Source organism: Hylobates moloch, unplaced genomic scaffold (assembly GCF_009828535.3).
Source record: "Hylobates moloch isolate HMO894 unplaced genomic scaffold, HMol_V3 SCAFFOLD_16, whole genome shotgun sequence".
Taxonomy (NCBI): domain Eukaryota; kingdom Metazoa; phylum Chordata; class Mammalia; order Primates; family Hylobatidae; genus Hylobates; species Hylobates moloch.
The window spans coordinates 49,254,873-49,282,361 of NW_026652291.1; the positions used below are offsets into that span (position 1 = coordinate 49,254,873).

Consider the following 27,489-nt stretch of genomic DNA (forward strand, 5'->3'; position numbering starts at 1 on the left):
TTTCTGTTATTAGTCTAAATTTTAATTGTTTGTTGTTTTAAAGTACTAAATCTGGAATATATTCATTAATTCTCTTCTTTTTAAATTCATTAACTGACGAATGTTTTTTTCCTTCCTTCTGTTTTCTTTTGATGTACTTCTAGACTTTATATTATATACCACTAAAACTATGCCCAAACCCATCCTGTACTTTCTTAATTTCTGTCCTTTGTCAAAAAAGAACTTTTGAGATGAATGTTTAGTCCCTTGATTTTCCTTCTTTCTCTCTCTTTCCCTCCTAATAATGAAAGCACTTAAGGCATTTTCTTCCGAGTAAGATGTTGGCCTCGTCTTGTCAGTTTTGCTACATGATATTCCCACAGTTATTTCTGAAAAGACCTATAAATGTAGTTTGGATGTCCCTTTCATTCAAATGTTATTTAGAAAGTATTCTGAAAATGTTGGCTTTTAAAAGTGGTTAGCTTTTAAAAATTTTATTCTTGCTATTAATGTCTATTTTTATTGCACTGAGGTCTGAGAATGTAGCCTTTATAATTTCCTTTTACAATTAAAGAATTAAGTTTTTTTCTTAGTCTTTCAACAACCAAACAGGAATAATTTTTATATTATCTTCAACTCTTTCCCCCTGGACACTGGGCTGGAAGATCTGATTACATATAAAAAATACAGAATTAAAGGAAAATGTGCTAAAATTTCTATTAAAAAAGAAAAATATTACCTGAAACATATCCGTATCTTTATCATGTGTGTACTCCACCACCACAGTCTGATTCCTTGACAAAGTGTAGGATATACTGTGTTGACCTTTGCAGCTGATAGCCTAAAAATAAAATTTAAAAAAATCCATTAAAATTACATTTCAACAACTTATCAATTCTGCCTGTAGTTATGAGCCACCACTCTACCAGCAAAGCCCAGCACAAGCCAGCATTTTCCACACAGTCAGGGTTTTTCCCTATGTTCTATTCCCTCAATCACAGACAAGCCAAGAGTCACAATTCTGGTTTTATCAAATATTCTGTCTTAAAGTGAACAATATTTTACTTAAAGTTTATTTACTAGTTTGCAAGACTTGATTCAATCACATTCTTAGAAAAACACACACTTTCTCCATATTACCTAAACTCAGGAATAGAATTTTTAGACTAATATAGTCATTTATTTCAAATTTTAAGATTTCACACAACAGATAAGTCACATATTATTATTTTTCCTGGTGACAGAGATTATCAGCATAATAAAAGAATCACTGGAAAATCTGTCAATGTTCTAATTAAAATTTCAATATAATAATACACCATCCTAGCCAATGATAACCATATTTGTATTCTGTTCTACATCTCACTTAAATCTTGTATAAGCAACTAGTTATCTCAGATATTTACTTTATTAACAAATAAGGTAACTAGCAATTTTATTTTTTTCAAATTTTAGGCTAGAAAAAGCTAATATTCTTTTTCAAATAGCCTAGGAATAATACGATATCATTCTTATTTTGTCCATAGTGATATGTTTGAACAAAAAGTTGTGGTCACATACTTTTAATGTTCCTAAATTAACAAATAAATCGATATAAAGTGGACCCCAAATTATGTCAATTATACTCTATTCATTCTACTTTAATCTAACTTATCTTCAGTTTTTAATCTTTTACATTAAGTATAACAAAATTTTAATAAGCTTTCTATTACACATTTATTGAATGATGACACTCTATGAAGACCAAGAAAGCATCTAGAAGAAACCAGACACACACAGCATGTTAATGAAAATGTACTAAACATTTATATTTGACTAATGTAATTCCTTACAGTAATAAACAGTAAAACATTCCAAATCAACTTTGAAGTTAGCCTGGTTAATCTCATGGTTATTTAATAATCTGCCCCTGAGGAATTTCATGATTGAGCTGATGTTTTATTTTATGTGCTTCATTAAGATAATACTTCTTTAACATGGTCAGGAATCTAAAAAAATACTTCTTAAAGTACTCAACACTACTAGCAAACATCGTCTTGAATTTTCATTGATCTGAGTCAGATAAATTCACTGACAGTGACTGTTTTTGAAAGCCAAATTTATAAAGAACTATTTTCAATTTAAATGGATGTAATCTTTGTGTTAATTAACTTTTGTGGTAATCATTTCACAATGTGTATATATATCAAATCATCACGTTGTACACCTTGAATATATACAATTTTTATTTGTCAATTATACCTCAATAAAACTGAAAAACAATTTGTAAAAGGTAGATGTTTATCTTAAGTCAGTGAAAAAACCTACTTTAAGAAAAATAATTTATTAAACTCAAACTTATAAAACTAACAATCAGGAGGTGATTATAAAATAATTTATTTCAGGGTTTCCCATAAAGTATCTATTGCATTTTAAATGGATTCAATTTACAAATATATCAACACAACTTTCATAGCATATACATATTGCATAAAATGTCTATAGTGTACAAATGATCTGCAAAACAAGGAGTTAACAAGTGCAATAATGGGAAATACTTTTAAAGGTTATACATTTTTGTACAATGGCACCTGCTTAAGTATGGTGTTTCTCAAACTTCCACTCCATTTGCCTGAATTGGAAGGGTTACCTGAACCTGGAGATGTCTGGGGAACAGCCCTCAAATGGAGTTTCTCAAGCTTAAAACAGCTTACCTTAAATTATAAATTTTGTTTTTTATTCCCTAACACATTTGCTAGTTTTAACATTTAAGTATTTCTCCCAAATTCGCTGGGAAGTCATTGTCTCATCAAGACTCGCTCTGGTCACCTGAGGCCTAGCACAGCCATGGACAGGGTGCTCTAGAGTAGTGGTCACCAACCTTTTTGCACCAGGGACTGGTTTTGTGGAAGATAATCTTTCCATGGACTGGATGGGGGGGCTGGTTTGGGGATGATTCAAGCACATTACATTTATTGTATACTTTATTTCTATTATTATTACATTGTAATATGTAATTAAATAATTATACAACTCACCATAATGTAGAATCAGTGGGAGCCCTGAGCTTGTTTTCCTGCAACTAGATGGTTCCATCTGAAGGTGATGGAGATACTGACAGATCATCAGGCATTAGATTCTCATAAGGAACACGCAACCTAGATCCCTTGCACACATAGTTCACAATAGGGTTCGTGCTCCTATGAGAATCTAATGCCACCGCTGATCTGACAGGAGGCGGAGTTCAACCCATAATGCAAGCAATGGGGAGCGGCTGTAAATACAGAAGAAGCTTCCCTTGTTCACCTGCTGCTCACCTCCTGCTGTGCGGCCCAGTTCCAAACAGGCCACAGCCCACTACCTTGGGGTTTGGAAATTTCTGCCCTAGAGACACTTCCTTGCCACTTTAGAAAACACCAGAAACAGCCATTTTATAGGCTGCAAGTTGCTACTGGACACAAATTATTGTAAGGTGTTTCATTATAAAAATATTCTTGTGACCCAAACTATAAAACTATGTAGTACATGAAAAAGGGTATTTATAGCGAAAGCATCACATTGCCTGGAAACTGCCCACAGCAAAGGGGAGTCTTACCCAAGCCCCCAAAACGGAAAGAAAACACTGATGTAGGATGCCTTGAATGTTGAGCCCATTTAAAGAAAATTTATGATATCAGACTTCTGCCATTTTTGCACGTTGCTTAAGGCAAATGGCCAGGGTTAGGAAAGGGGAGTGCTTTTAGGTTAGGAAAACGCCTTTTCTGTGTCTTTTAGATTAAAAAAGTACTAGCCAAGGGCTGTGATTTAGAGGCCTTGGAATTTGGGGAAGGTAGGAAAGTGGGAAAACAGACTGCAGGCAGAAACAAATCCTATGAAGGTGGGGAGTGGCTCTAGGGCAGCAGGTGAGGCACACCCTGCAGCATGGGTGGCTGAGTTACTTCGGAACTAGCATGATAGTCATCTTGAAGTCACTTCCAGTTCTGGCAAGGATTTCCCTCTGGTAATGCTAAGCCAGGAGAAGTGTCCTGCCCCTACAAAGGCCTGGAGTACTGGTGCCCTGGGGTCCAACAGGCTGCACTTATGGAAAGCAGAAACGTTGGCTGGGCTGGCCTGAAAAGATGAGACTGAAGCCAGGACTGGGATTTGGTGGCAGTAAAAACCAGGGCACCTAAGGCCACCATCAGGATCATCGTCAATAAATGGGGAAGTGTGGACTTCCTTCAATTACATGAATTAGGGCTCACATGACCTTGTTTCCATGTATTAAAGTCTAAAATAGAGTCAGATTTAGGTGGTTGGGGGAAGTTAAAGAAGAGTTTAAGCCTGAGATCAATTTTCACTTTCCTTCTTGGGTCATGTCTTATGGAAAAGTCTGCAAGTACATACGGCATTGAACTTTTTGTTAGAAGTATCAATTGTTCAACAATATTTTTTAACATTTAAAATATGACTTTCAGAAATAGAGTTTCTAGTAAATGACAGATTCACTGACTTGAGCCAATCATTTCCAGTATTTTGGAAATAAAAGTTTCTCCAAGGCCCTAAATTGTTTTTGGAATTTATTTCCAAAATTTCAGAAAGGAGAGCAGGTAGGGCCTTTTCTTGGCATTCACTATAACTTAGTTCAAACACAATTACTGTAACATAATGCTGTGACCTTACTACATCAACACAAATTTAGAAAGCTCTTTAACATCATAAAGAAAATCAGCTCAAGCAGCTTGCTGTGTACACCAGGGGTCCCCAACCCCTGGGCCACAGGCTGCTATCAGTCTGTGGCCTGTTAGGAACCAGGGCACACAGCAGGAGGTGAGAGGCGGGCGAGCAAGCCAAGTTCCATCTGTATTTACAGCTGTTCCCCATTGCTATCATTGCCACCTGAGCTCCCCCTGTTAGATCAGCAGCGGCATTAGGTTCTCATAGGAGTGTGAACCCTATTGTGAACTGCACACGTGAGGGATCTAGATTGTGCACTCCTTATGAGAATCTAATGCCTGATGATATCGGTTACTGTCTCCCATCATCCCCAGATAGGACTGTCTAGTTGCTGGAAAACAAACTCAGGGCTCCCACTGATTCTACATTATGGTGAGTTGTATAATTATTTAATTATATATTACAATGTAATAATAATAGAAATACAGCACACAACAAATGTAACGTGCTTGAATCATCCCAAAACCATGTGCCCCCCAGGACCGTGGAGAAATTGTTTTTCACAAAACTGGTCCCTGGTGCCAAAATGGTTGAGGACTGCTGGTGCAGACAATAATGATTTCCTATATTCACTTCTCTATTGGGCAGCTGTGATGAGAAGGCAGGTCGCCGACTCTGTTCTCATAACACTGCATGTGCCTCGAATGCACGTTCAGTCTTATTTATTTTTCCACCCCTAGCATCAAGAGTGTGACAGGCATTCAATGAATGTCAAATGAATGAATGAATGAATGAATGAATGAATGAACGAACGAACTGCTACAGATACAAGATGAGATTTAGAGTTTCTTTCTTCAGGTCTTCCCCTCACCTTCCCTACTTCTCACTAGCAAAGGTACCAGTAGTGACACTCTCAGCTCAAATGTTTTGAGTCTATAAAAACCACTTGATTACAGTATGTTATCAGGTTAAAATATAACTGGGCAATTACAGATAAACAGATGAAAGAATTGCAGCTTTATCCAGCTGAAGAAATTAAGCCTTACTTTGCAATCCCAGATGCCCAGACCAGATGTGAGTCAAGGTATTTTCTTCTCAGCTGAGGATATGTATTTTCTTAACTGCTATGCTGCTTGTGTCACAGGCTCAGTTCTGCCAGCCTTTGCCATTCAGGGATGAGAACAGTTAGAACTGGCTGTCCTGTTTCAACTTACACCTCAAAACTAATATCGGGGAGTTCTGTGGGTCTCTAGACTCTAAAACAAATATGGTTCATATGTCTAGAGAATTTTCTTCCTCTTATAAACCCATATACACACGTAAAGGCACTTATACAATATGTAATTATAACAGAAGGCAATCTTGCAGGATAAACAATGGGTAACATGACTTAATGGCAGCCAAAGAATTTTCATCCAAATTTTAAAGTATGAGGGAAATAATTAAATATTTTATTTGTTAAGAAGCAGTGATAGCTCTCAACCACAAAGTGAAAGCCAATAGAGAAACTAACACGTATCCAGAAAATATTAATTTAGTATAGTTATGATTTAGCCCATTTAATTCAAGCTCTATAAGGCTGCTAAGTGAGCCTTTATCAACTGTGTGGAGAGAGAAAATGGGATTTATCACTGTGGCAGACACCGTTGGTTGCCTACCTAATGTCCTGCTCCCTGCTGGCTGAGCTGGCTTCCTGCGAAAAAGCCTGACGACATCAATGCTAGCTCTCCCACTCTCCTCTGAGGCTAGCGCATGGAAATGTATCCACTCTTGGCCAGTGGGACTTAGGAGAGATCTGGTGTGGAGCTCCTGGGGAGGAGAGACACTGAGAGAGATTCCTTCCCTTCTCTGTCACTAAAATATGACATGGTGTTTGGAGCTGAAGTAGACCACCTTGCAACGCGGAGAGGAAAGTCAAAAGACTCTCACAGAAGTTGGCTCAGAGCCCTGACATCTTTGAGATGCCAAATAAAACGTGGAACTACCTGTCCCCAGACCTCTGGAATAAAAATCAGGGCTTTAGGCTGCTTTTGGTTAGGCATTTTGTCACTTGCAGTGTACAGCATCATTATATGGTTTGGTTCAAACATTTTCTCCTTCTGGGTTTCCTATTTCAGTCATAGCACAACAGTCACTCACACTTAAAAGCTTCATGTCACCCCTGAGCCCTCTCTTGCCACTGTTGTTCACATACAGTTAGCATTATTACCATCACAATTAATCCAATAGGGAGTCAAAGCCGGGCTGATTTCACTGTATTAAGACAAAAATCAAATACAAAACAATGTGTAACATTTCACTTTTTTTCCTCAAATACAAAGTAGTTGTTGGGCAACCAGTAGCTACAAAACTGATTTATTCCTCAAAGGAATTTTATAATCAGCTTTTTTGCAGCCCTTAACTTTCTGCCCTGAAGATGCTTTTGTGCAATCTTCATATATCATCTGGCATCTGGGCTGGCTTCAGTAGCTTGCTCAATGACCAAGAGAATGCCGTGGATGTGACACATGGGACTTCTGATACTAGGTCAGGGAAGGCTTGCAGCTTCCATTGCCGCTCTGGGGGTTCCCAGCTGTGGGCAAGAAGCCTGACTACATACATGCCATTAGGCTCCAAGAAGCCAAAGCCCCAGGGAGAGGGCCTGGAGAATGAAATGCCACATGGGGAGAGGGAGGCCTGGAAGCACCAAGATGCAGACGTATGCATGGAGATGCCTCTGTGAGAGTGGATCCTCCAGCTCCAGCTGCCCCAGATGCGGACCAGTGACTGACTACTCAGCAGCACCCTTCCCAGATTCCTGACCCACAAAATAATGAATAAAACAGAATGGTTTTTGTGAAGTCACTACATTCTGTGGTAGTTTTCTACACAACAAAAGACAACTGAAACTATCAGCTTACAAGGCCTACTGGTACCAGAGCACTTTTTAAAAAATCTTATGTGACTCATCACCCAAGACACTATGATTATCTGTGTGTATGTCTTACCTACACCCAAGAGCATGGGATAGGTGTGTCTACCATGGCAGGCAGCAGTGTCCCTACACAGAGCAGGGTCTATGTTTCTAATGGAAGTGTTACGTGCTCCTGAATGTATGTTAAGAGATTGTTTGTGTTTAAAGCAAATATGCATTTTTATTGTGATAATCTCTGGTTAGAAGACTGAGATGTGAAGAAAATTTTGTATTAATATTTAAAATGATTATAGACTACCAAAAGTATCTGTGAATCATTCAAAGTATTGCCAGAGAAGACAAAGGCCACCAAGTGTGTCACATGGACATTTTTGTAGTCCTTAATACATTTAGAGCAAGAATACAGGGGACATTAGGAAGGCAGAAGAAGAAAATCACCACGTACGTTAGAAACTATGAAGCCACTTTGCAAACTACATGTATGATGTATACCAAAGAGGTATGCCTTACTAGGTCTGCCTTTGTATACCAAGAGGTATGCCTTACTAGAGTCTGCCTCATTTAAGGGAATGCAGTGTGCATGCGTGTGTGTATGCATGCACACACATACATGTGCATGCTCGCATCTGCATTTCAAATAAAATGAAATTCTTTTTCTTCAAAGGACACCTAATTTTTCTATTATGAAGTCTTTCTTAGTACCAAATGACTCAGGAGTTTAATATCCCTCTTGTCTAGACATCCCGGAAGTTAACTATTATAGAACTGCAGTTATTGTTCCTGGGCCACACAATAGTCTGGCTAAATCAAATGAATGTTTTTGAAATGAGCACGCTCTGCATAGTCTTCTTTGTATGTAGATATAATTAGGGTTGTTTCTGCCTCTCAAAAACAGAGGGCCAGAGACCTGGTGTGGCTTATATGCTGAAGCAACCTTTTCTAGATACCAAGCTGCTCTGAAGAGCTCTGCACCACATATCTGAATGTGGTGCTCTTCTCTGAGGCTGCTCACTGCACTTGCCTTTCAGGTCCCCGCAAAATGCCTGGGAAGAAAGAGTCCCTGGGGCTGGATGTGCTCTGGGCTGAGCACGCATCTCCTCACTCTGCCTGTGCTCACGCGATCTGTTCTCTGTGAAGAAGTCAGAGGTTCTCTAACAGCCTGCCCGATGGGAGCAGGGCTAGGAAACATCCTGAACGCTTTACTGGGACAGCTAGTGACCTCTGTCTTCTAGGTTCTACCAAGAAACATAATGTACGCTTGTGTTCTCAACAGCCTTCTGAATGATGGCCACAACATGGCACTATTTAATATGGCATCATAGACTAAGTATCGGCTCCCCTGCCGATAACGATGTGTGTTTTAGGCAAGTTTATTTTCAGCCACTTTAACTGTTAAATCTAATTGGTAATTTAATATTTCAGTCCATCATAAAATCTAAATAACTATACAAAATGACTACTACAGAAAGGGCCAAATGAAACTGGAAAAACAACTATACACTGACCTCTCACAGTGGCTCTGGTTACGAAATACAAGCTTTCTATAACAAGGTGTATTGCTGTAGAAACATTTTAATTGGTATGGGAAAACATAATAATAAAACTGTTTGGGGGTAGGTCTGAGTGGGGCCAATGAGTTGAACCTTTGTTGTTCAGAAGCAACTTCTGATATTTATGTTTATGGCAGAAAGCTGCACATTTATGAGCAAATGAAATGAGTTTACAGCGAGCGTGCGGCGGCCTGGAAATAACTGCTGAATGATTTTACCATCTCGAGCACTGTGCACACTGTGATGTGGGGGAAGAGCAGGGTGAGGACTAGAGGGCATCAAACATATATGGGCATGTACTAATTGTCCCGTGAGGCATGATACTAACTGCATCTAAAATTGCATCACCTCACTCCAGCAAATGCTTTAACATCGGGCAGAAGAAACATTTATATCAAACTGGCTCTCTCAATATGACTACCTGGTTTTCTTCTGCTGAGCTCAAACTTTACATGTACTTTAGAAAAATGGAATAACCACATGTAGATACTGCAGAGATCAACTTGGCTAGTGGACTCTGATGCTGAAAAAACAACACACTGGACCAGGTTTGAATCTGAGTTCAGATACTCACCAACCATAACCTCTCTGATCTTTCAACTACTACCTTTATAATTCATCAATAAAGGGAGTCAATGTCAGTAGCACTGATTTCACTAGATTTAAAGAAGAGGAAATGATGTATATAAAACATGGCATTTTCTCCCTTCAAATATGAACCTGTATTTAGAGCAGTTCCCTGCAGTCCGTAACATATACTTTGGAACCCACTATACTGTTTGGCTTTAAGTATATGCTAGATATTGACTGTATTAATTAGAGATAATCCTGGCATGACAAACATATTTTTCTAGAACTAATGACTTTTATGTCAGGCTGACAAGTATAATTAGGCAATAAATCCCAATCAGTGTGGTTCAATTTGCTACAGGGAAGATGAGGTCTCTCCCATCTTTGTCAATTTATGTTTAAAATATGTATGAGTACTATTTCTAAAGAGAGGAGGTGGCTAAAGGAATTCACAATTTATGTTGCATGAAACACCGTCTTTAAAATATTCTATCTTTTCAAGGAACCATATTTCAAACAAGTGCCTGAACCACGGCTATGATAAGAAAGTCACAAAGTGCTAACTTGGATTTCATCAGAATCAATATTTTCTAGTAAATCAAAATGATAGGCCTATTTGTTAGAGGCAACAGCTTTGAACTTGGCCCTGGGCTTCTCCTGAGCCCATCCTGGATTGGTTTACTGAGCTATTCGATAAACCCAGGCACAGAATCTACAGCACACAGAGTGCTGGACAGGGCTGGGGGCAGACACGCTCAATCTATCAGCAAGCACAGATACCAGAGAGAGTAAGAATGTGTGAGGAGAGCCGGTTTCTAATTTGGGGTCACTCCCAAGTACAAAGAAGCTAGCTCTGGTTGGTGGTACCAGTTTCAGAAGATCATCTGACTTGAATATAGTTGGGAAAACATGAACACCAAAGGCTGCAGCCAGAGAGTTGGGCAGGTGACATTCACATGCTTTGTGGACATCTGTTCCCAGGAATCCTACCACTTCCAATCAGATGAAAAGCTCCTTGAGGGTAAGAACTGCAGTCTTTTTAAACCAGCCTTCAATTCCAGCAGTGTACTGTTTCGCTAATAGTACAGATTGGGCTGAATCTCCAATCCAACAAGGGCTGGCTGTGAGACTCTAGGCAAGTTACGTAAGTGCTCTGGCCTCAGTTTTGTCACCTGTACAAGTGCTGGCCTTGTCCCCACAAAGGTCATTGCTAAGAACTGAGTTTCAGCTACTATATCTACCCAGTTTATGACAAATTGCTAAACAAGTGAAAGGTTCATATTCAAGTTTGTATGGATTTTTTCATTGTGTTTTAGAACATATTAAGTCAACCTAACGTGCAATCTATTTTTTTTTCTTTTTTGAGATAGGGTCTCACTCTGTCACCTTGGCTGCAGTACAGTGGCACGGTCACAGGTCATTGCAGCCTCCATCTCCCAGGCTCAAGCAATTCTCCTGCCTTAGCCTCTCGAGTAGCTAGGACCACAGGTGCACACCACCACACCCAGCTAATTTTTTGTGTTTTTTTTGTAGAGATGGGTTTTCTCCATGTTTGCCAGGCTGGTTTCAAACTCCTAGGCTCAAGCGATCTGTCTGCCTTGGCCTCCTAAAGTGTTGGGACTACAGGTGTGAGCCATTGCACCCAACCCAATCAATTCTTTTTATTGCTTTATTTGACCCACATCTTTTGGAAAATAGGGGCAAAGTGTAGCTTTCCCACATAGGAATGCTGTGACTCAGTTACATATCTATATAGACATGTTCACATTACCAATCACGCACAGTATGCTAGCTACCATAAATGAAAGCCAATCAGGACTTTCAAAGTTCTTCTGCATTTTCGTCTCAGTTTTGAAAGCGCACACTTTAATGTAGACTCTGACGGCATCTCCTAACACTGACTCAGTGTAGCAGCTCCCTACAAAGCATGAGAAGATGCAGCAGGGGTGCAGACCTGAAAGCATCACATACCACAGTGTGAGGCAATGCTCTGAAATCACAGCCATCTCAACACACACACACAGCAGGCATCATAACTGCTGGTCACTTCAGGGACTGATCCTGCAGTAAGGACCACCCATGGTCACCTAGAGAAAGTTAGGGAGGGCCACACTCATCTGATAAGAGATGGAGAAAGTGACCCTGAACAACCCCATTCTTTAAAACAGCATTGCATTTGCTTTTGAACATTTTATGTTCCCAGATGTGAGCAAAATGCCACAGAGAAAGAAATGAAGGTGCAACATTCTTGTGAAATGCCAAGTGCTATAGTAAAAATCAAAATAATGATAGGATTTCTTATTGTACATATTAAGACTAAGAGAGAGAGAAAAGCTAACCATAGTCTCACGTAAGAACAGGAGTTGGTAAATTTTGTAAGGAGATATCTATTTAGTCAACAGATAATGCTTTAAAGGATGCATATGAATCTACCTGCTGTGACATTCTACATTTACTTCTCTAAATATTTAAGTATTGACATATATATGGGCTACTCGCCATGGGAAGCAAAACTTTGAACAAGTAAACCTAACAAAAATGAATCATAAGTAAAAGTAAAGCATCCTGCAAATGACTAAGTTGAAAAAGCAAAATTCCTTGTTCAATAATTTGATTTGCCTATTGCTCTTTTAAAAATGCACTTACTAGGTAAAACAAGGTACATACCTTGTTTCTAAAGAGCACTGGAGAAAAAGTACATAGGCATCCACAATATACCGTGTGTTATCGTGAGTCAGTAATGTAAATCCAAGTCCTAGTTTGTTGGCATGAGCACGCAAACTTCCAGATGCTATAAATTGAATCTGACATAAATCGATTTTATACTAAGATACCCAATGACTTACCATGTAATTGTTTTAATATGTAAGCCAGCTTATCAGCTGTCAAAATGATCCCTTGAGTACTGAGGAATACAAAGGTTGAAACTTACAAGGATAAGCTCCAAAGAAAACAAAATACAACATCCTATTGATTATTTATAGTGATAGAAGCAAAAGCCCTCATTTAAAAGATGTAAACAAAAAGGGGAAGATTCAAATTTTTCCCTCATTTTACTTGAATTTTTTTAAGACTTGGCCTAAATTTAAAATTTGTCCATCTGCTGAAGAATCTCATTTCCTTTATGGAATAAAACCAGATCAATAAGGCCACATTCTAGTTATACAGAAACATCAAAATATTTATTCTCAAAACGCAAAATATATTTTGGCAGTTGGTAGTTTCAAGAGGTTGAGCCTGATAGAAACATGCAAATTACAATCTTAATATACAAAATTTTGAGTAAAATAATGAATGTCTTTCCTTGGAAGTACCTGCCACCATGCAATGCCATTCACAAATGTTTTTCTTCAAAGCCTGGATATACCTGGATGTTACTCCTCAAGCATCATTAAACTGAACTTCTTAAAAGGCTCCTTATTAGCTGTGTATTCTTAGGCAATACCCTGAATCTATTTCTTAATCTGAAACGTACAACTACCTTGAAGGGTTTTGCTGCAAAAACTCAGATGATGTTTGCAAAGTACCCAAAGGACAGTACACAACACATAATTACTATTAGTCAATTATTTTGATTACTATAACATTCATAATCTCTGTAACACTTAATTTTATGGGGTCCCTCGGGTTCTTGACTGATTTGTAGAGCAAAAGATATTTTAAATAAGGTAATATGTACACGAGTTACTAAATGTTACCAGTGAATAGTATCTCCCTTCCAATTCAAATCTTCTATCACTAAGAAAGCCACTACTACCAGTTTCTTATATATCCTTCCAGAGAAAAGTCTATGCCTATACTAGCATAGTATACACATCAGAAATGATAGCATACTGCATACAATGTTCTGTTCCCTGCTTCTTTAACACAATAACTTATAGAATTGTCTATATAATGTAGTTACAGTGCTGTCTCATTATTTTTAATGTATAGATGCAGCATGATTTATTTAATGCATCTTTTTTTAGCAGGCATTCAATTATTTAAATTTTATTTGACAAGCAGTACTGCAATAAATATACAGATATGCGTTTTGCATATAGAGAAATACATCTATAGGACAAATTCCTAGAAACAAAATTGTTCGATCAAATGGTACATGGTATGTTCACTTCTGATACTGAGTTACTGTCAAACTACTTTTCATAGAAGTTATACCAATTTGCATTCTCACCAGAAGTATATGAGAGTATGTTTTCCCTACTCTCACCACTATAGGGAGTAAAGTATAAAATGGCAGGTAACTTTACCTTCTGATATGTGAAAAGAGTAATCTCATAGTGCTTTTAATTAGCATTTCTACTATTATGAATAAGGCTTTTAAGAATGCTTAAGAGTTATCTCTTTTTTTATTTACTATGAACAGCTTATACCCTTTGCTCATTATTTTTTGGGTTGTTTGTCTCTTATTGACATCGGTACTCTTTATATATTAAAAGAGATTTCCATTGTCTGTGATATGAGTTGCAAATCTTCCCACTCATTTGTGTTTGGATTTTAAAGTGTTGTGCGTTTTTTTGCCATGCAGATTTTTAAAAAAGTTTCTAGAGTCAAACTCATCAATATTTTCTTTATGATTTCTGGATTTTACTTTATAATTAGAAAAGCTTTCTTCACTCCTAGATTAAGTGAAGAATTCTCCATTTTTCTTTAGCATTTCTATGATTTTGGCTTTATGTTTAGAAATATTACCTAAATGTTTGAACAGTTAAGTTTTTATAAAAAGGTATAGTTTGTTTTCAGCATATGCATGTATCAACAGTTCATTACTTTTTTATTGCAGAGTATTCAGTTTTAATGATATACCACAATTTGTTCATTCACTTGTCTTTTGATGAACTTTGGGTTAGATCCAACCCTGCCAACTTTTGGAACTGTCAGTCTTTTAATGTTAGCCATCCATATGAGTGTGTAGTGATATCTCATTGTGGTTTTAATTTGTATTTCCCTAATGATTAATGAGGCTGATAATATTTTCATATGCAAATATGACATCTATATATCTTCTCTGGGGAAGTCTCTGTTCAATTCTGTTGCCTATTTTCAAAAACTGAATTTTCTTACTGTTGTTTTGAGTTTATACATTCTGAATACAAATTCTTTATCAGATAAATGATTTGCAAATATTTTCTACCCATCTGTGTACCTTGTCTTTGCATTCTCTGAACAGTTTATTCCAAAGTAAGTTCTTAACTTTGATGTCTATTTATCAATTTGTTCTTTTATAAATCACATTTTTGGTTTTATATCTAAGAAATTTTTGCCTAACTCAAAATTGCAAAGATTTTTCTTTTTCTTTTTTTTTTTTTTTTTTGAGAAGGAGTCTTGCTCTTTCACCCAGGCTGGAGTGCAGTGGCACGATCTCGGCTCACTGCAGGCTCCGTCCTCCGGGCTTCACGCCATTCTCCTGCCTCAGCCTCCCGAGTAGCTGGGACTACAGGCGCCTGCCACCTCGCCCGGCTAATTTTTTTTTGTATTTTTAGTAGAGACGGGGTTTCACCGTGTTAGCCAAGATGGTCTCGATCTCCTGACCTCGTGATCTGCCCCACTCGGCCTCCCAAAGTGCTGGGATTACAGGCGTGAGCCACCGCGCCCAGCCAAGATTTTTCTTCTATGTTTTCTTTTACAAGTTTTATATTTAGTGTTATGATCCATGATGAACTACTTTTTGTACACGCTGAAAAGTATAAATCAAATTCATATTTCTGTACGTATAAATGAAACAGCGCCGTCTGCTTAAAAGACTATCCTTTTTCAACAGAATTGCCTTTGCATTTTGTCAAAAACCATGTCCATATATATGGGTCTATTTCTGGGCTCCACTGTGATGATCTATTTATCTATCTTTACACCAATACCACACTGTCTTAATTACTGTAGCTTTAAAATAAAGTCTTGAAGTCACTGTGAGTACTCCAACTCTGTTCTTATGTTTCAAAGCAGTTTTGGCAATTTTAAGTTTTTCACATTTTCAAATGAACTTTAGAATCAGCTTATTAATTTCTCTTAAAAAGTCTGCTGGGATTTTGATTGGTATTGTACTGAATTTACAGATTTTGGTAGAATTCACATCACTGTTGAGTTTTCTGATCCATAAACATGGTGTCTCTCTCCACATATTTAGGTCCTCAACTTCTCTCAGCAATGTTTTTATAAGTTTCTGCATAAAGGTCTTCCACATCTTTTCTTAGATTTATCCCTAAGTGCAGTCAATTCTCATCATTCACAGTTATATTCTATCGAGTTGTCATAAATATTGATTTACTGAATACTGAGCCACTGCTCCTAAGGAAAATACAGGATTCAGTTCCTAGGAGCCTCTTGTTGCAACATTTTTGTGAAATGATCAAATAACTGTTTTCTGTGTTTCTGTTTAAAAATACCTCACTTAATATATATTTCTTACAAATAATCACATAATAATCTTTATAACGAAACACTAACCAAGAAGGGTTTACCATTTTCCTGCCCCTGGGTAATGTGACCATAAATTTCTTTGGCTTTCAGTTTCAGAACAATGGTGTCCACTCTGCTTTTTAAATTGGCTGTCATCTCATGAATTCAAACATTTCGCCACTCTCCCATCATTTAGCCACTTTACCATCTTTCCCATAGCTTCCTAATCCACTGTGCATGTTACTGTAGCACTTTCTAGTGTGGCCTCATGTATGTATTGGCAAATCTCCTCCTCCTTTTTCTGGTGTACTGTATTGTTAATTCATTAACACTGAACTCACAGTCAAGAGCACTGTAACTGAACAATGATAATCTAACACGTATTTTCTCTGTAAGGTACATCAGTCTTCTTGCACCTAGGAACAGTAGAGAATACTTCAACACCATGGTTGGGGGAACATTTCAAACAGTGAAATCACCAAGAAAAAGTGAGAAAAACTTAGCACTAAAGGTACCATGCAAAGAACAGTTGTTGACAATATGAGAAGTGAAACAATAAGGCAGAGCTTCACCTAGTTGGACCTCACCTGGGAACGTGTGCCCTGGGCAGGCCACTCACATTTCTTGCCACCGTGCATATATCCACAAATAACTGCAAAAGGACCCTGAGTATTAATTTGGGAGTTACAAGTAAATTTTAGTCAGTAGGTAAATGTGTAAATATGGAATCTGTGAATAATGAGCATCAACTGTGTTTTACATTTTTTATGCTATTGCAAATAGTATTTTTAAAAATATTTTCAATTTCGGAGCTTCTGTTGTCTTTAAAAAAATCTTCTGCATTATGATCTGTGCTTTCTTTGCCTTACCTGTATTTTATATGATCACTAAGAAGGGGCATATTTCTATTCTTACAGTTACTTTTATGCATAAAACTATAAAAATGTTTGCACCCATTAACTCTCTAATAAGAACAATGATGAGTAAGACTTTTTTCATTTTCTGTCATCTTTCTGTGCACACTTTTAATTATTTTTAAACTGTTTATTGCTGTTTGCTTTTTAACCTTTAAATATACTTGTATCTTCCTGTTTTAAGTGATAATTTTTGTCTCCCAGCTATAAAATCTGAGGATATTAGCATGCTTACAGAACCTCTCTCCATTTCTTTCCTTCCTCGCCCACCTTTTATAAGTTCTATTATTTCTACATTGTTGGAATAATAATATTTACATTCTATTCTGTGGCAATCATTTTCTCATTTGTTTTAGTCCTTCAGATAGAGTGTAATTCAATGTTTAGATGATAGCTTTGCATTCACGTCTTTTTTTGGCTGTAGTTTGCCTTCTGGTAATTTCTTCAGTAAGGGCTCATAAAAATTCAATATCCTGCATTCTTGTATATTTATCAGTATTTGTCAATTGGCTGAATATTTAAAAGAAATGTGGGGTAAAGAAATCTTGGGTCACTAGGCTGGGCGCGTTGGCTCACACCTGTAATCCCAGCACTTTGGGAGGCCAAGGTGGGAGGATCACCTGAGGTCAGGAATTCGACACCAGCCTGGGCCAACATGGTGAAACCCTGTCTCTATTAAAAGTACAAAAAAATTAGCCAGGCATGGTGGCGGGAGCCCATAACCCCAGCTACTCAGGAGGCTGAGGCAGGAGAATTGCTTGAACCCGGGAGGTGGAGGTTGCAGTGAGCCAACATTGCACCACTGCACATCCTTTAGCAAAAGAATCAAGGCATTTAACATCAGAGTGTAGAAAATTTATAAACAACCCTCAGATAAAACAGGTCTCTAAAAAAAAAAAATGGGTAAAAGTTATTATATACAAAAACGGTTTCCCTTGAGCATATTCTATATTAAAACTTTTACATTCTGGCTATATTTGGTTGAGAATATGATCCAAAAAAGTCAGGGATATTATATAACGCAAGAATCAATGCAGTGACAGCAACAGCACTAGGACATCCTGTGCCAGGGGAGAGAGTTAGATCGGGAACAAGGCACTCAGCTTGCAGCTCAGCCCTAACGTCAACGAACCATGAGTCCTTTGGCATGTGACTAAAACCTTACAAATCGGCCAAAGAGGAAAGCCGTGGCACAGATTTTAAATGTTACTTCACATTGTGAGAATATATTCTATCTATGGTGAAGAATTATTTTTATCATCCCAGCCTCAACTATTATTAAAATTAAAATTTACATTTCTTTAGAAATTAATGGTGAAAAGAATTGGTTGTGAGGAACATCTCAGGGAAAATACTCTGATATGAAAAAAATCTGGAGTTGATGATCCTTTTGCATATAATAGAAAAATCAACAAGAAAAGTCAAGTGGCTTGATATTGAATACACTGGGAATTCAGATCTAATTCATTATTAAATAAATATGACTATTATTATTGATTAAAAAGTCTATCCATGCAGTACATAAAATGTTTACTCCTTGGGTGTTATTGTGGAACAAAACTCCTAGAACTGCAGCTAAAAATACCAGGGTCAGCGTTAGGTTATTATACTTGCTGTCTAGCTAAAGCAAGACAAATAAATGAAAGGATAGATTTGCCTTAGGATTTTGCCTGTAAATTCCTGCTTAAAATAAACTTGCCCTGCCTCTAGTACTTTTGGAAAGAGACAGAATGTAAATAAATTCAACAAATAACGTGTTGCCCTCTTATGGATAAAGCCTATGCTGAATGGTAAACCCTAAAGACATCACCCACCAAAGCAACTTTTCGAGAGTCAAACTATGTGATAACCAGAGCAGACAAGTCTTATTTATGGGGGACGGGAAGTCAGCACTCTTCAGTCAATATATTTATGTGTGAAGTTTAATCAGATTAGTCATCTACATGTACAAAATCTCCTGCATGGATACAACTCCAGCTAACAAATAAGAAACTCACAACAGATCTATAAGATAAATATATACACCTTAACAACCAAATCAGTGGACATTCTGCGTAGTTAGTGCTTTTTCAAGGCATAGTGTTTTCGCATGTATTGTTTTACTGCAGTCATCTTGATCCACACAACCACCATGAGGTGAATATTGTTATCTCCATTTTGTAAAATAAGGAAACTGACTTAGAGAGGGTAAGACATTTCCTAAGTGGATGGGCAAGTCTATACTGCACTGCATGTTCTTTGTTTCTTTACAAAAGAATTTCCAAGTTTGGGGGACAGAATTTATATGAACTTTTGTAATTATTTATAATTCATGAGACCACAGGATTGGAAATCATCTTGAAAAGCAATGTAGTTGAAAGCAATGTAGTTCAGTCACCCATCAAATCCTGTTTCCATCATTAGAAAAGAACAACACTAAGAGAAGAACCAGCAAAGAATGGCACTGTGCAAATCAAATTTGTAAGAATGAACTCATGAACGAATGAACAGAAACAAGCAGTAAGCAAAACTGTCGGCTGGGGCAGAGAGATCAAGCAATAGAAATGAGTGGCCATTGAATCTGAGTCATCTGTGGCATCACAGAACACAGTTACCAAGTATTAACACAAGCTGAAAGTGAGCATATTCTTCAGAAGTTTTTAGAATCTCCTTTACAGCATACTGCCCTTATCAACAGTATCCAGTCTAAAAAGTTACCAAACTTGAATAACTGGGAAGCTTCGTGGTGGGTAGACAGCTATCTCCCTGTAGCCAGAACATTTAAGAAAAAAAAAAAAAAAAAAAAACAAAAACCTCAATCCCTCCACATACTAGAGTCGTTCAAACATCTAGAGACAGCCTCACTGTACCTCACCTCACCTCCAGTGATTCCTTCCCTTGGTGAAACATCTCTCATTCCTTCTGATTTTCTTCAAAATACATGACTTCAAATCTCTTTACTCTCCCGGTTATTCTAAGCTGAACATATTCTAGGCTTAACCAACCTTGTATTCCTGGGTTAATAAACAATGCAAGAATGTGTGTGTCCATATCCATTCATTAGGAAGTCACATTAACAGAACTTCGTAACCTGCACATGGGCTGATCCCAGGCAAAGTAAACAGTTCTACTTTTGTCACTTCAGAAAAAGTGTGTTCGCTTCTTGAGGAATCCATCATACTATTTACTCACAAACGGATTACCAAATTGTCAAATTTACTTTATGAAAACTGTTTCCCATACTTTAAAAATCAGCTTTATTGAGGTACAGTTTACATTTACTAACATTCACCAGTTTTAAGTGTACAATTTGAGGAGTTTTGACAAATGAAGAGTCATGTAACCACCACTTCAGTCAAGATATAGAATTGTCCCGTCACCCCGAACAGTTCCTTCATGACTCTCTGCAGCCAATCCCCAGAACTGCCCGCCTTTCCCAGCAACCACTGATAGGCTTTCCGTCACTATAGCTATGTCTTTTCTGGAATTTCATACAAATGGAAACTTAACATGTAGTCTTACATACTCAGTGTCTTTACCAAAACCTTTTGAGATTTATCTATGCTATTATGTGTCTTGGTAGTTTTTTTCTTTTTCTCTATTAGTAGTTATTCCATTGTATGGACATTTGAAGGATATTTATACTATTTCCAGTTTTTAGCTTTCACAAATATAGCTGGGGTATATAACCCAGAAATGTATATATCCCCAGATATATACATATATATAGATGTATCTATATATATCTGGACTTGCCCAAACAAAGCTTAAAAGCAAGTCTTGGGAGATAAAACTGATCTAAAGTTAAGTTAACTGCCTGCCAGAACAAGACCAACACTCTTAACAAAATCAAGAAATGCCCCCCCCCAAAAAAAAATTAATGGCCAGCATCCAATCAAAAATTACCAGAAATGCATGGAAGTAGTACAATAAGACCTATACCCAGGAGGAAAACAAATCAATAGAAACAAACCTAGAAATTACAGATGGAATTAAACACAGACAAGAAGGTTAAAATAGCTGTTACAAATATATTCTCTATGACCTGGAATGTAGAGGGAAACATGCATGTTGAGAAGAGCAATGTCAGAAAAAAGGTTCTAGTGAAACTTCTGAAGGTGAAAAATGAAATGTCTGAAGTAAAAAAGAAAAAAAAAAAAACAAAAAAACACTGGATTAAGGTAGCAGTACATTAGAAACTGAAGAAGAAAAGATCAGTGAACTGGAAGGTATTGCAATAGGAAGTTCCAATATGGGGCAAGAGATGAAAAACTGAAAAAAATAAAGATAGCCATAGTAAATAGTGGGTATATATATCAAGTGGTCTCAAATATGTGTAAATGGTGTCCCCAGAAAGATAAGTGGAGGTGAAGGTAGCAATTTTAAAAGGCCAACATTTTTCAAATATGATGAAAATGATAAAATCTAAGAACCAAGAAGCTCAGTGAGCTCCAAAAAGAAGAAATATAGAGAAAACTGTATAGTAAGACACATGACAGTGAAATTGCCAAAAAACAATAATAAATAGAAATCTCAAAATCATCCAAAGAAAAAAGGCAATATGCACAGAGAAACAAAAGAATGAAAAAATTAAACAGAAACACTACAAGTCAGAAGACCATGGACCAACATCTTTCAAGTACTAAAGGGGAGGGACAGAAGTAGGGAGAAACAAAGGGAGACTATCACCCTAGAATTTAGCATGAATTTCTTCAGAAGTGAAAGATAAATAAAGACTTTATTTCAGAAAAACAAAAGCTAAAAATAGTTATCACCAGCACACCTGCACAACAAAAAATGTTAAAGTTTTTCAGGCAGAAGGGAAAAACAACAGATGGAAATTTAGATTTATACAAAGTGCCAAGTACTAGACATGGTAAAAATGAGGGGAAATATAAAAGTCACTTCTTTCTTGTTTTTGATCTCTTTAAAAGAATATTGACTTTTAAGCCAAATTAGTAATAATATATGGGGTTTATAACATGCATAGAAATAAAATGACAGCAGCATCAAGGACAGGAGAGAGGAGACCATAAGATTCTTGCATTGGTTTAACCCAGGAATACAAGGTTGGTTAATCATTCAAAAGTTAGTCAATGTAATTCTACAGACTAAAAGGAAAATGGTATGATCATCTCCATATGCATGCACAGAAAGTACTGGATAAGTTAAACGTTCATTGTAAAATCTCTTAGGAAACTAGGAATAGATGAAACTTCCTTACTTGATAAAGGATGTTTTTGAAAAACTTAACAGGTAACCACACTTACTTGTGTTGTTTCACAACAGTATGATTATGCACATGGAAAATCCTACGGTAGAAACAAAACAAGAGAAGCTATTCACACTAGTAAGTGCATTTAGTGGACTTGTAGGATACAAGACCAATATACAAAAACAAGTTTTTCTATACTAGCAATAAGTAATAGAGAATGGAAAATTTGAAGGCAAAGCATTTTAAGATATCAGATGAAATACAGATAAATTTAACAAAATGCATGTAATATTGCATACTATAAACTGCAAAACATTGTTGAGATAAGGAAGACCTAAATAAAATGGAGAGACGAACCATATTTATGGATATTGTTGACATACCATATTCACTTGATATTATTCAGATACCAATTTTTCAAAAATTGGTATACATTCAGCACTATTCCAATAAAAATCCCAGATTGCCTGTTTTGTGACAAAAAATTTAAATGCATGTTTGCTGTATGACCCAGCAATCCTGTTCCAGGTATTTACCCAGGAGAAATGTGTTCTTTTTTGTTTTTTTTTTTTTCTTTTTTACTTCAGACATTTCATTTTTCACCTTCAGAAGTTTCACTAGAACCTTTTTTCTGACATTGCTCTTCTCAACATGCATGTTTCCCTCTACATTCCAGGTCATAGAGAATATATTTGTAACAGCTATTTTAACCTTCTTGTCTGTGTTTAATTCCATCTGTAATTTCTAGGTTTGTTTCTATTGATTTGTTTTCCTCCTGGGTATAGGTCTTATTGTACTACTTCCATGCATTTCTGGTAATTTTTGATTGGATGCTGGCCATTAATTTTTTTTTGGGGGGGGGCATTTCTTGATTTTGTTAAGAGTGTTGGTCTTGTTCTGGCAGGCAGTTAACTTAACTTTAGATCAGTTTTATCTCCCAAGACTTGCTTTTAAGCTTTGTTTGGGCAAGTCCAGAGCACACTTTGATCTAGGGATAATTTATCCTCATTACTAAGGTGATACTCTTCTGCAGATTCTATCCTATTTCCCTGGCATTTTGAGATCTTTTCACTCTGCAGGTGGGAAAATAACTAATCCCAGCCCCTTGTGAGCTACAGAAGTTGTTCAGCCTATTGCTTTCCAGTAGTTCTTTCCCCATTCTGTGGAGCTTCACCATGCACACAAACAAAACAGTACCTGACCAAGGGCTCAGAGAGTATCCTCTGTAGCTATACAAAGCTCTACACCTCTACAAAGCCCCCCTCATCTCTGGTAGTTTCCTTTACAAATTCCAGCTGCCTCACCTCCTCAAACTGTAATCTTTGTCTCTTCAACTCAGATCACAGGGCTGTTTGGTTCCTTATTCCTTGTTATTGGGCCTGTGAAAACTGCCTTAGGCAGTAAGCTGGGGCTCACCTCACTTATTTCCCTTCTCTCAGGGATCACAGCCCTGAGCTACCTGTTGTCTGCAACCAGTCATTTAATATATTTTGTCCAGTTGTTTACAGTAGGGAGAGGCAGTGAATTCTGTAACAGTTAATTCTTCATGCATGGAAGTGGAGTTCTGTTTTGCATACATTTTAGAATCTCTTCTCTGTTCCTCTGTGTTTCACATGAATATATACAGATACATATAGACAGAAAGAGAAAGTCCAGTACACCTGAAGCGACGACAACTTTAGACTTAAATAATTTTAATAATTTAAACAATTTTAAACTTAATTTACCATCAAATTATGCTAATAACATCAAATACTAAATAACACCCCAATCCAGTTGTCTTTAATTTTATTTCATTTTCTTCAGAGCATTTACAAGAAGCTAGTTGTTGCTTATTTTACTTATTTACTTCTTCCTGCCAGCCCACATTACACTGTAAGCTCCGAGGGGGTAGGATCATCTTCTATGTTGTTCAACACTTTTATCCCCAATACCTAGAACATTTCCTAGCACATACATACACAATTAACTCTTCTCTGATTTGGTAGGTACTTAGTAGAAAATATACTTATTTGTTATAAAGGTAATTTTGGTTAAATAATATCCTACTTGCCCTTGATGCCCACTATATACTATTAATACAGAGCCGCCCTTGATGCCCACTATATACTATTAATACAGAGCCTTATATATGAGCAGGCAAACATTAAGAATAAAGATGAACGTTAAAATTCATATTGAAAAGAAAAATAACAGTATAAACTTCAATGTTTATCAAAGCAAATAATATGCAATAAGGCAGGGTATCCTACCTAGCTAGTTAGACAGCTGGCAACTTCCAGTAGCACACGCTAATATGAATTTGAATATGGAAGCCTACACGCTGAAGCCTACATACATTCTAAAAAGCTGCCACTTTAAAAGGTGTAACCTACATTAATCAGAGCATGCAGGATAGAGGAGAGGAAACCTGTCTGAAATCTACCTGCAAATAAAGTCCTTTGTTATTTAAGAGGATCTACGCTAGGTTAACTCAGAATTTTATTTATTCTACATATTAGTTACTTTCCAAGAAAACTGAGGTTTTGCATTTTCTAATTACGTCTTAAATAAGAAAAGCAGACTTCATCTCCACATAAAATCTTTGCAAAAAATTCCAAAATAAAAAAAGTTTATTTAATCAGAATTCAATAAATATTTTCTGGATATATGCTTTCTTCAGAATCACACCTGGCTTCTTACATTTATAATTAATTTTTACTTTGAAGTTACAGTATTTTTTTCTTTTTTGGGACAGGGTCTTGCTCTTTGCCCAGGCTGGCATGCAGTGGTGCCACCAGAGCTCACTGCTGCCTCAATCTTTTTAGGTTCAAGAGATTCTCCCACCTCTGCCTTCTCCCACCTCAGCCTCCAGGGTAGCTGGGACTACAAGTGTGCACCACCATGCCCAGCTGATTTTTTTTTTAATTTGTGTTTTGGAGAGATGGGTCTCACTATGTTGTCCAGGCTGGTCTCGAACTCTTGGGCTCAAATGATCCTCCTGCCTCAGCCTCCCAAAGTGCTAGGATTACAGGCATGAGCCACCACTCGCTCCTGAGTGTAGATGGTATTTTTTGTCTTGCCTATCCAAAACTGACTCCATCATGAGCACCGATGACACAGGAGTTAAGATGAAATTACTTAGACAGATAGTAAGAAAGGGTACTGGAGTCTTCAGTAAGGCTTTTCTTTTTAATGAAAAGCAGCCCCAAATCATTTTCTAACAAAGAGCACCCTGTAAGGTTGAGCTGCATAGACAAGCAAGCTGGGAGCTTGCACGAGTGAATGCCAGCAGGAACTAGCGACTAGCCATGTTCAAGGTGGTGGCTCCATCTTCCCTTCTCTGCCAGCCACATGTACAGTAAGGAGCAGACAAGATGGTGCCAGCCAAGGATAATTCATTTGCATAATAAGATTAAGGTGGGGCAGCCAGCCTTCCCCACACATTATGTAAATGACACACCTGATCACACCAATCTGTGGGCCCTACGTAAATCAAACACCACCTCCTCCATCCTGCCTATACAATCTGCTGTGGTCCACCACCTTCCCCCAACCCCACTTTTTTATACTTTAAGTTCTGGGATACATGTGCAGAAAACGCAGGTTTGTTACATAGGCATACACGTGCTATGGTGGTTTGCTGCACCCATCAACCCGTCATCTACATTAGGTATTTCTCCTAATGCTATCCCTCCCCTAGACCCCCACCCCCTGACAGGCCCTGGTGTGTGATGTTCCCCTCCCTGCGTCCATGTGTTCTCACTGTTCAATTCCCACTTATGAGTGAGAATATGTGGTGTTTGGTTTTCTGTTCCTGTGTTAGTCTGCTGAGAATGATGGTTTCCAGCTTCATTCACGTCCCTGCAAAAGACACAAATTCATCCTTTTCTATGGCTGCACAGTATTCCATGGTGTATATGTGCCACATTTTCTTTATACAGTCTATCACTGATGGGCATTTGGGTTGGTTCCAAGTCTTTGCTATTGTGAATAGTGCTGCAATAAACCAATGTGTGCATGTGTCTTTATAGTAGAATGACTTATAATCCTTTGGGTATACAACCAATAATGCGATTGCTGGGTCAAATGGTATTTCTGATTCTAGATCCTTGAGGAATCGCCACACTGTCTTTCACAATGATTGAACTAATTTACACTCCCACCAACAGTGTAAAAGCATTCCCATTACTCCACATCCTCTCCAGCATCTGCTGTTTCCTGACTTTGTAATGGTCGCCACTCTAACTGGTGTGAGATGGTATCTGGTTGTTTTGATTTGCATTTCTCTAATGACCAGTGATAATGGGCATTTTTTCATATTTGTTGGCCGCATAAATGTCTTCTTTTGAGAAGTGTCTGTTCATATCCTTCGCCCACTTTTTGATAGGGTTGTTTTTTTCTTGTAAATTTGTTTATGTTCCTTGTAGATTCTGGATATTAGCCCTTTGTCAGGTGGATAGATTGCAAAAATTTTCTCCCATTCTGTAGGTTGCCTGCTCACTCTGATGATAGTTTCTTTGCTGTGCAGAAGCTCTTTAGTTTACTTAGATCCCATTTGTCAATTTTGGCTTTTGTTGCCATTGCTTTTGGTGTTTTAGTCATGAAGTCTTTGCCCATGCCTATGTCCTGAATGGCATTGCTTGGGTTTTCTTCTAGGGTTTTTATGGTTTTAGGTCTTACGTTTAAGTCTTTAATCCATCTTGAGTTAATTTTTGTATAAGGTGTAAGGAAGGGGTCCAGTTTCAGTTTTCTGCATGGGGCTAGCCAGTTTTCCCAACATCTTTTTTTTTTTTTTTTTTTTTTTTTTTGAGACGGAGTCTTGCTCTGTCACCAGGCTGGAGTGCAGTGGCGCTTCTCAGCTCACTACAACCTCTGCCTCCTGGTTTCAAGCAATTCTCCTGCCTCAGCCTCCCAAATAGCTGGGACTACAGGTGCACACCACCACGCACAGTTAATTTTTGTATATTTGGTAGAGACGGGGTTTCACCATGTTGGCCAGGATGGTCTTGATCTCTTGACCTCATGATCTGCCTGCCTTGGCCTCCTAAAGTGTTGGGATTACAGGCGTGAGCCACCATGCCTGGCCAACATCATTTATTAAATAGGAAATCCTTTCCCCATTGCTTTTGTCAGGTTTGTCGAAGATCAGATGGTTGTAGATGTGTGGTATTATTTCTGAGGCTTCTGTTCTGTTTCATTGGTCCATATATCTGTTTTGGTACCAGTACCATCCTGTTTTGGCTATTGTAGCCTTGTAGTATAGTTTGAAGTCAGGTAGTGTGATGCCTCCAACTTTGTTCTTTTTGCTTAGGATTGTCTTGGCTATCCGGGCTCTTTTTTTGTTCCATATGAAAT

General features: G+C 37.6%; 1 protein-coding gene across 1 annotated transcript in view; it reads right to left on the reverse strand.

The window, feature by feature from the left end:
• Window positions 1-27,489, reverse strand: part of PELI2 (pellino E3 ubiquitin protein ligase family member 2) — a 186,260-nt gene that overhangs the window by 21,030 nt on the left and 137,741 nt on the right. The window contains exon 3 of the mRNA XM_032179652.2: window positions 719-820. Within this exon, the coding sequence (XP_032035543.1) occupies window positions 719-820 (102 nt within the window). The remainder of the gene's footprint in view (window positions 1-718; window positions 821-27,489) is intronic.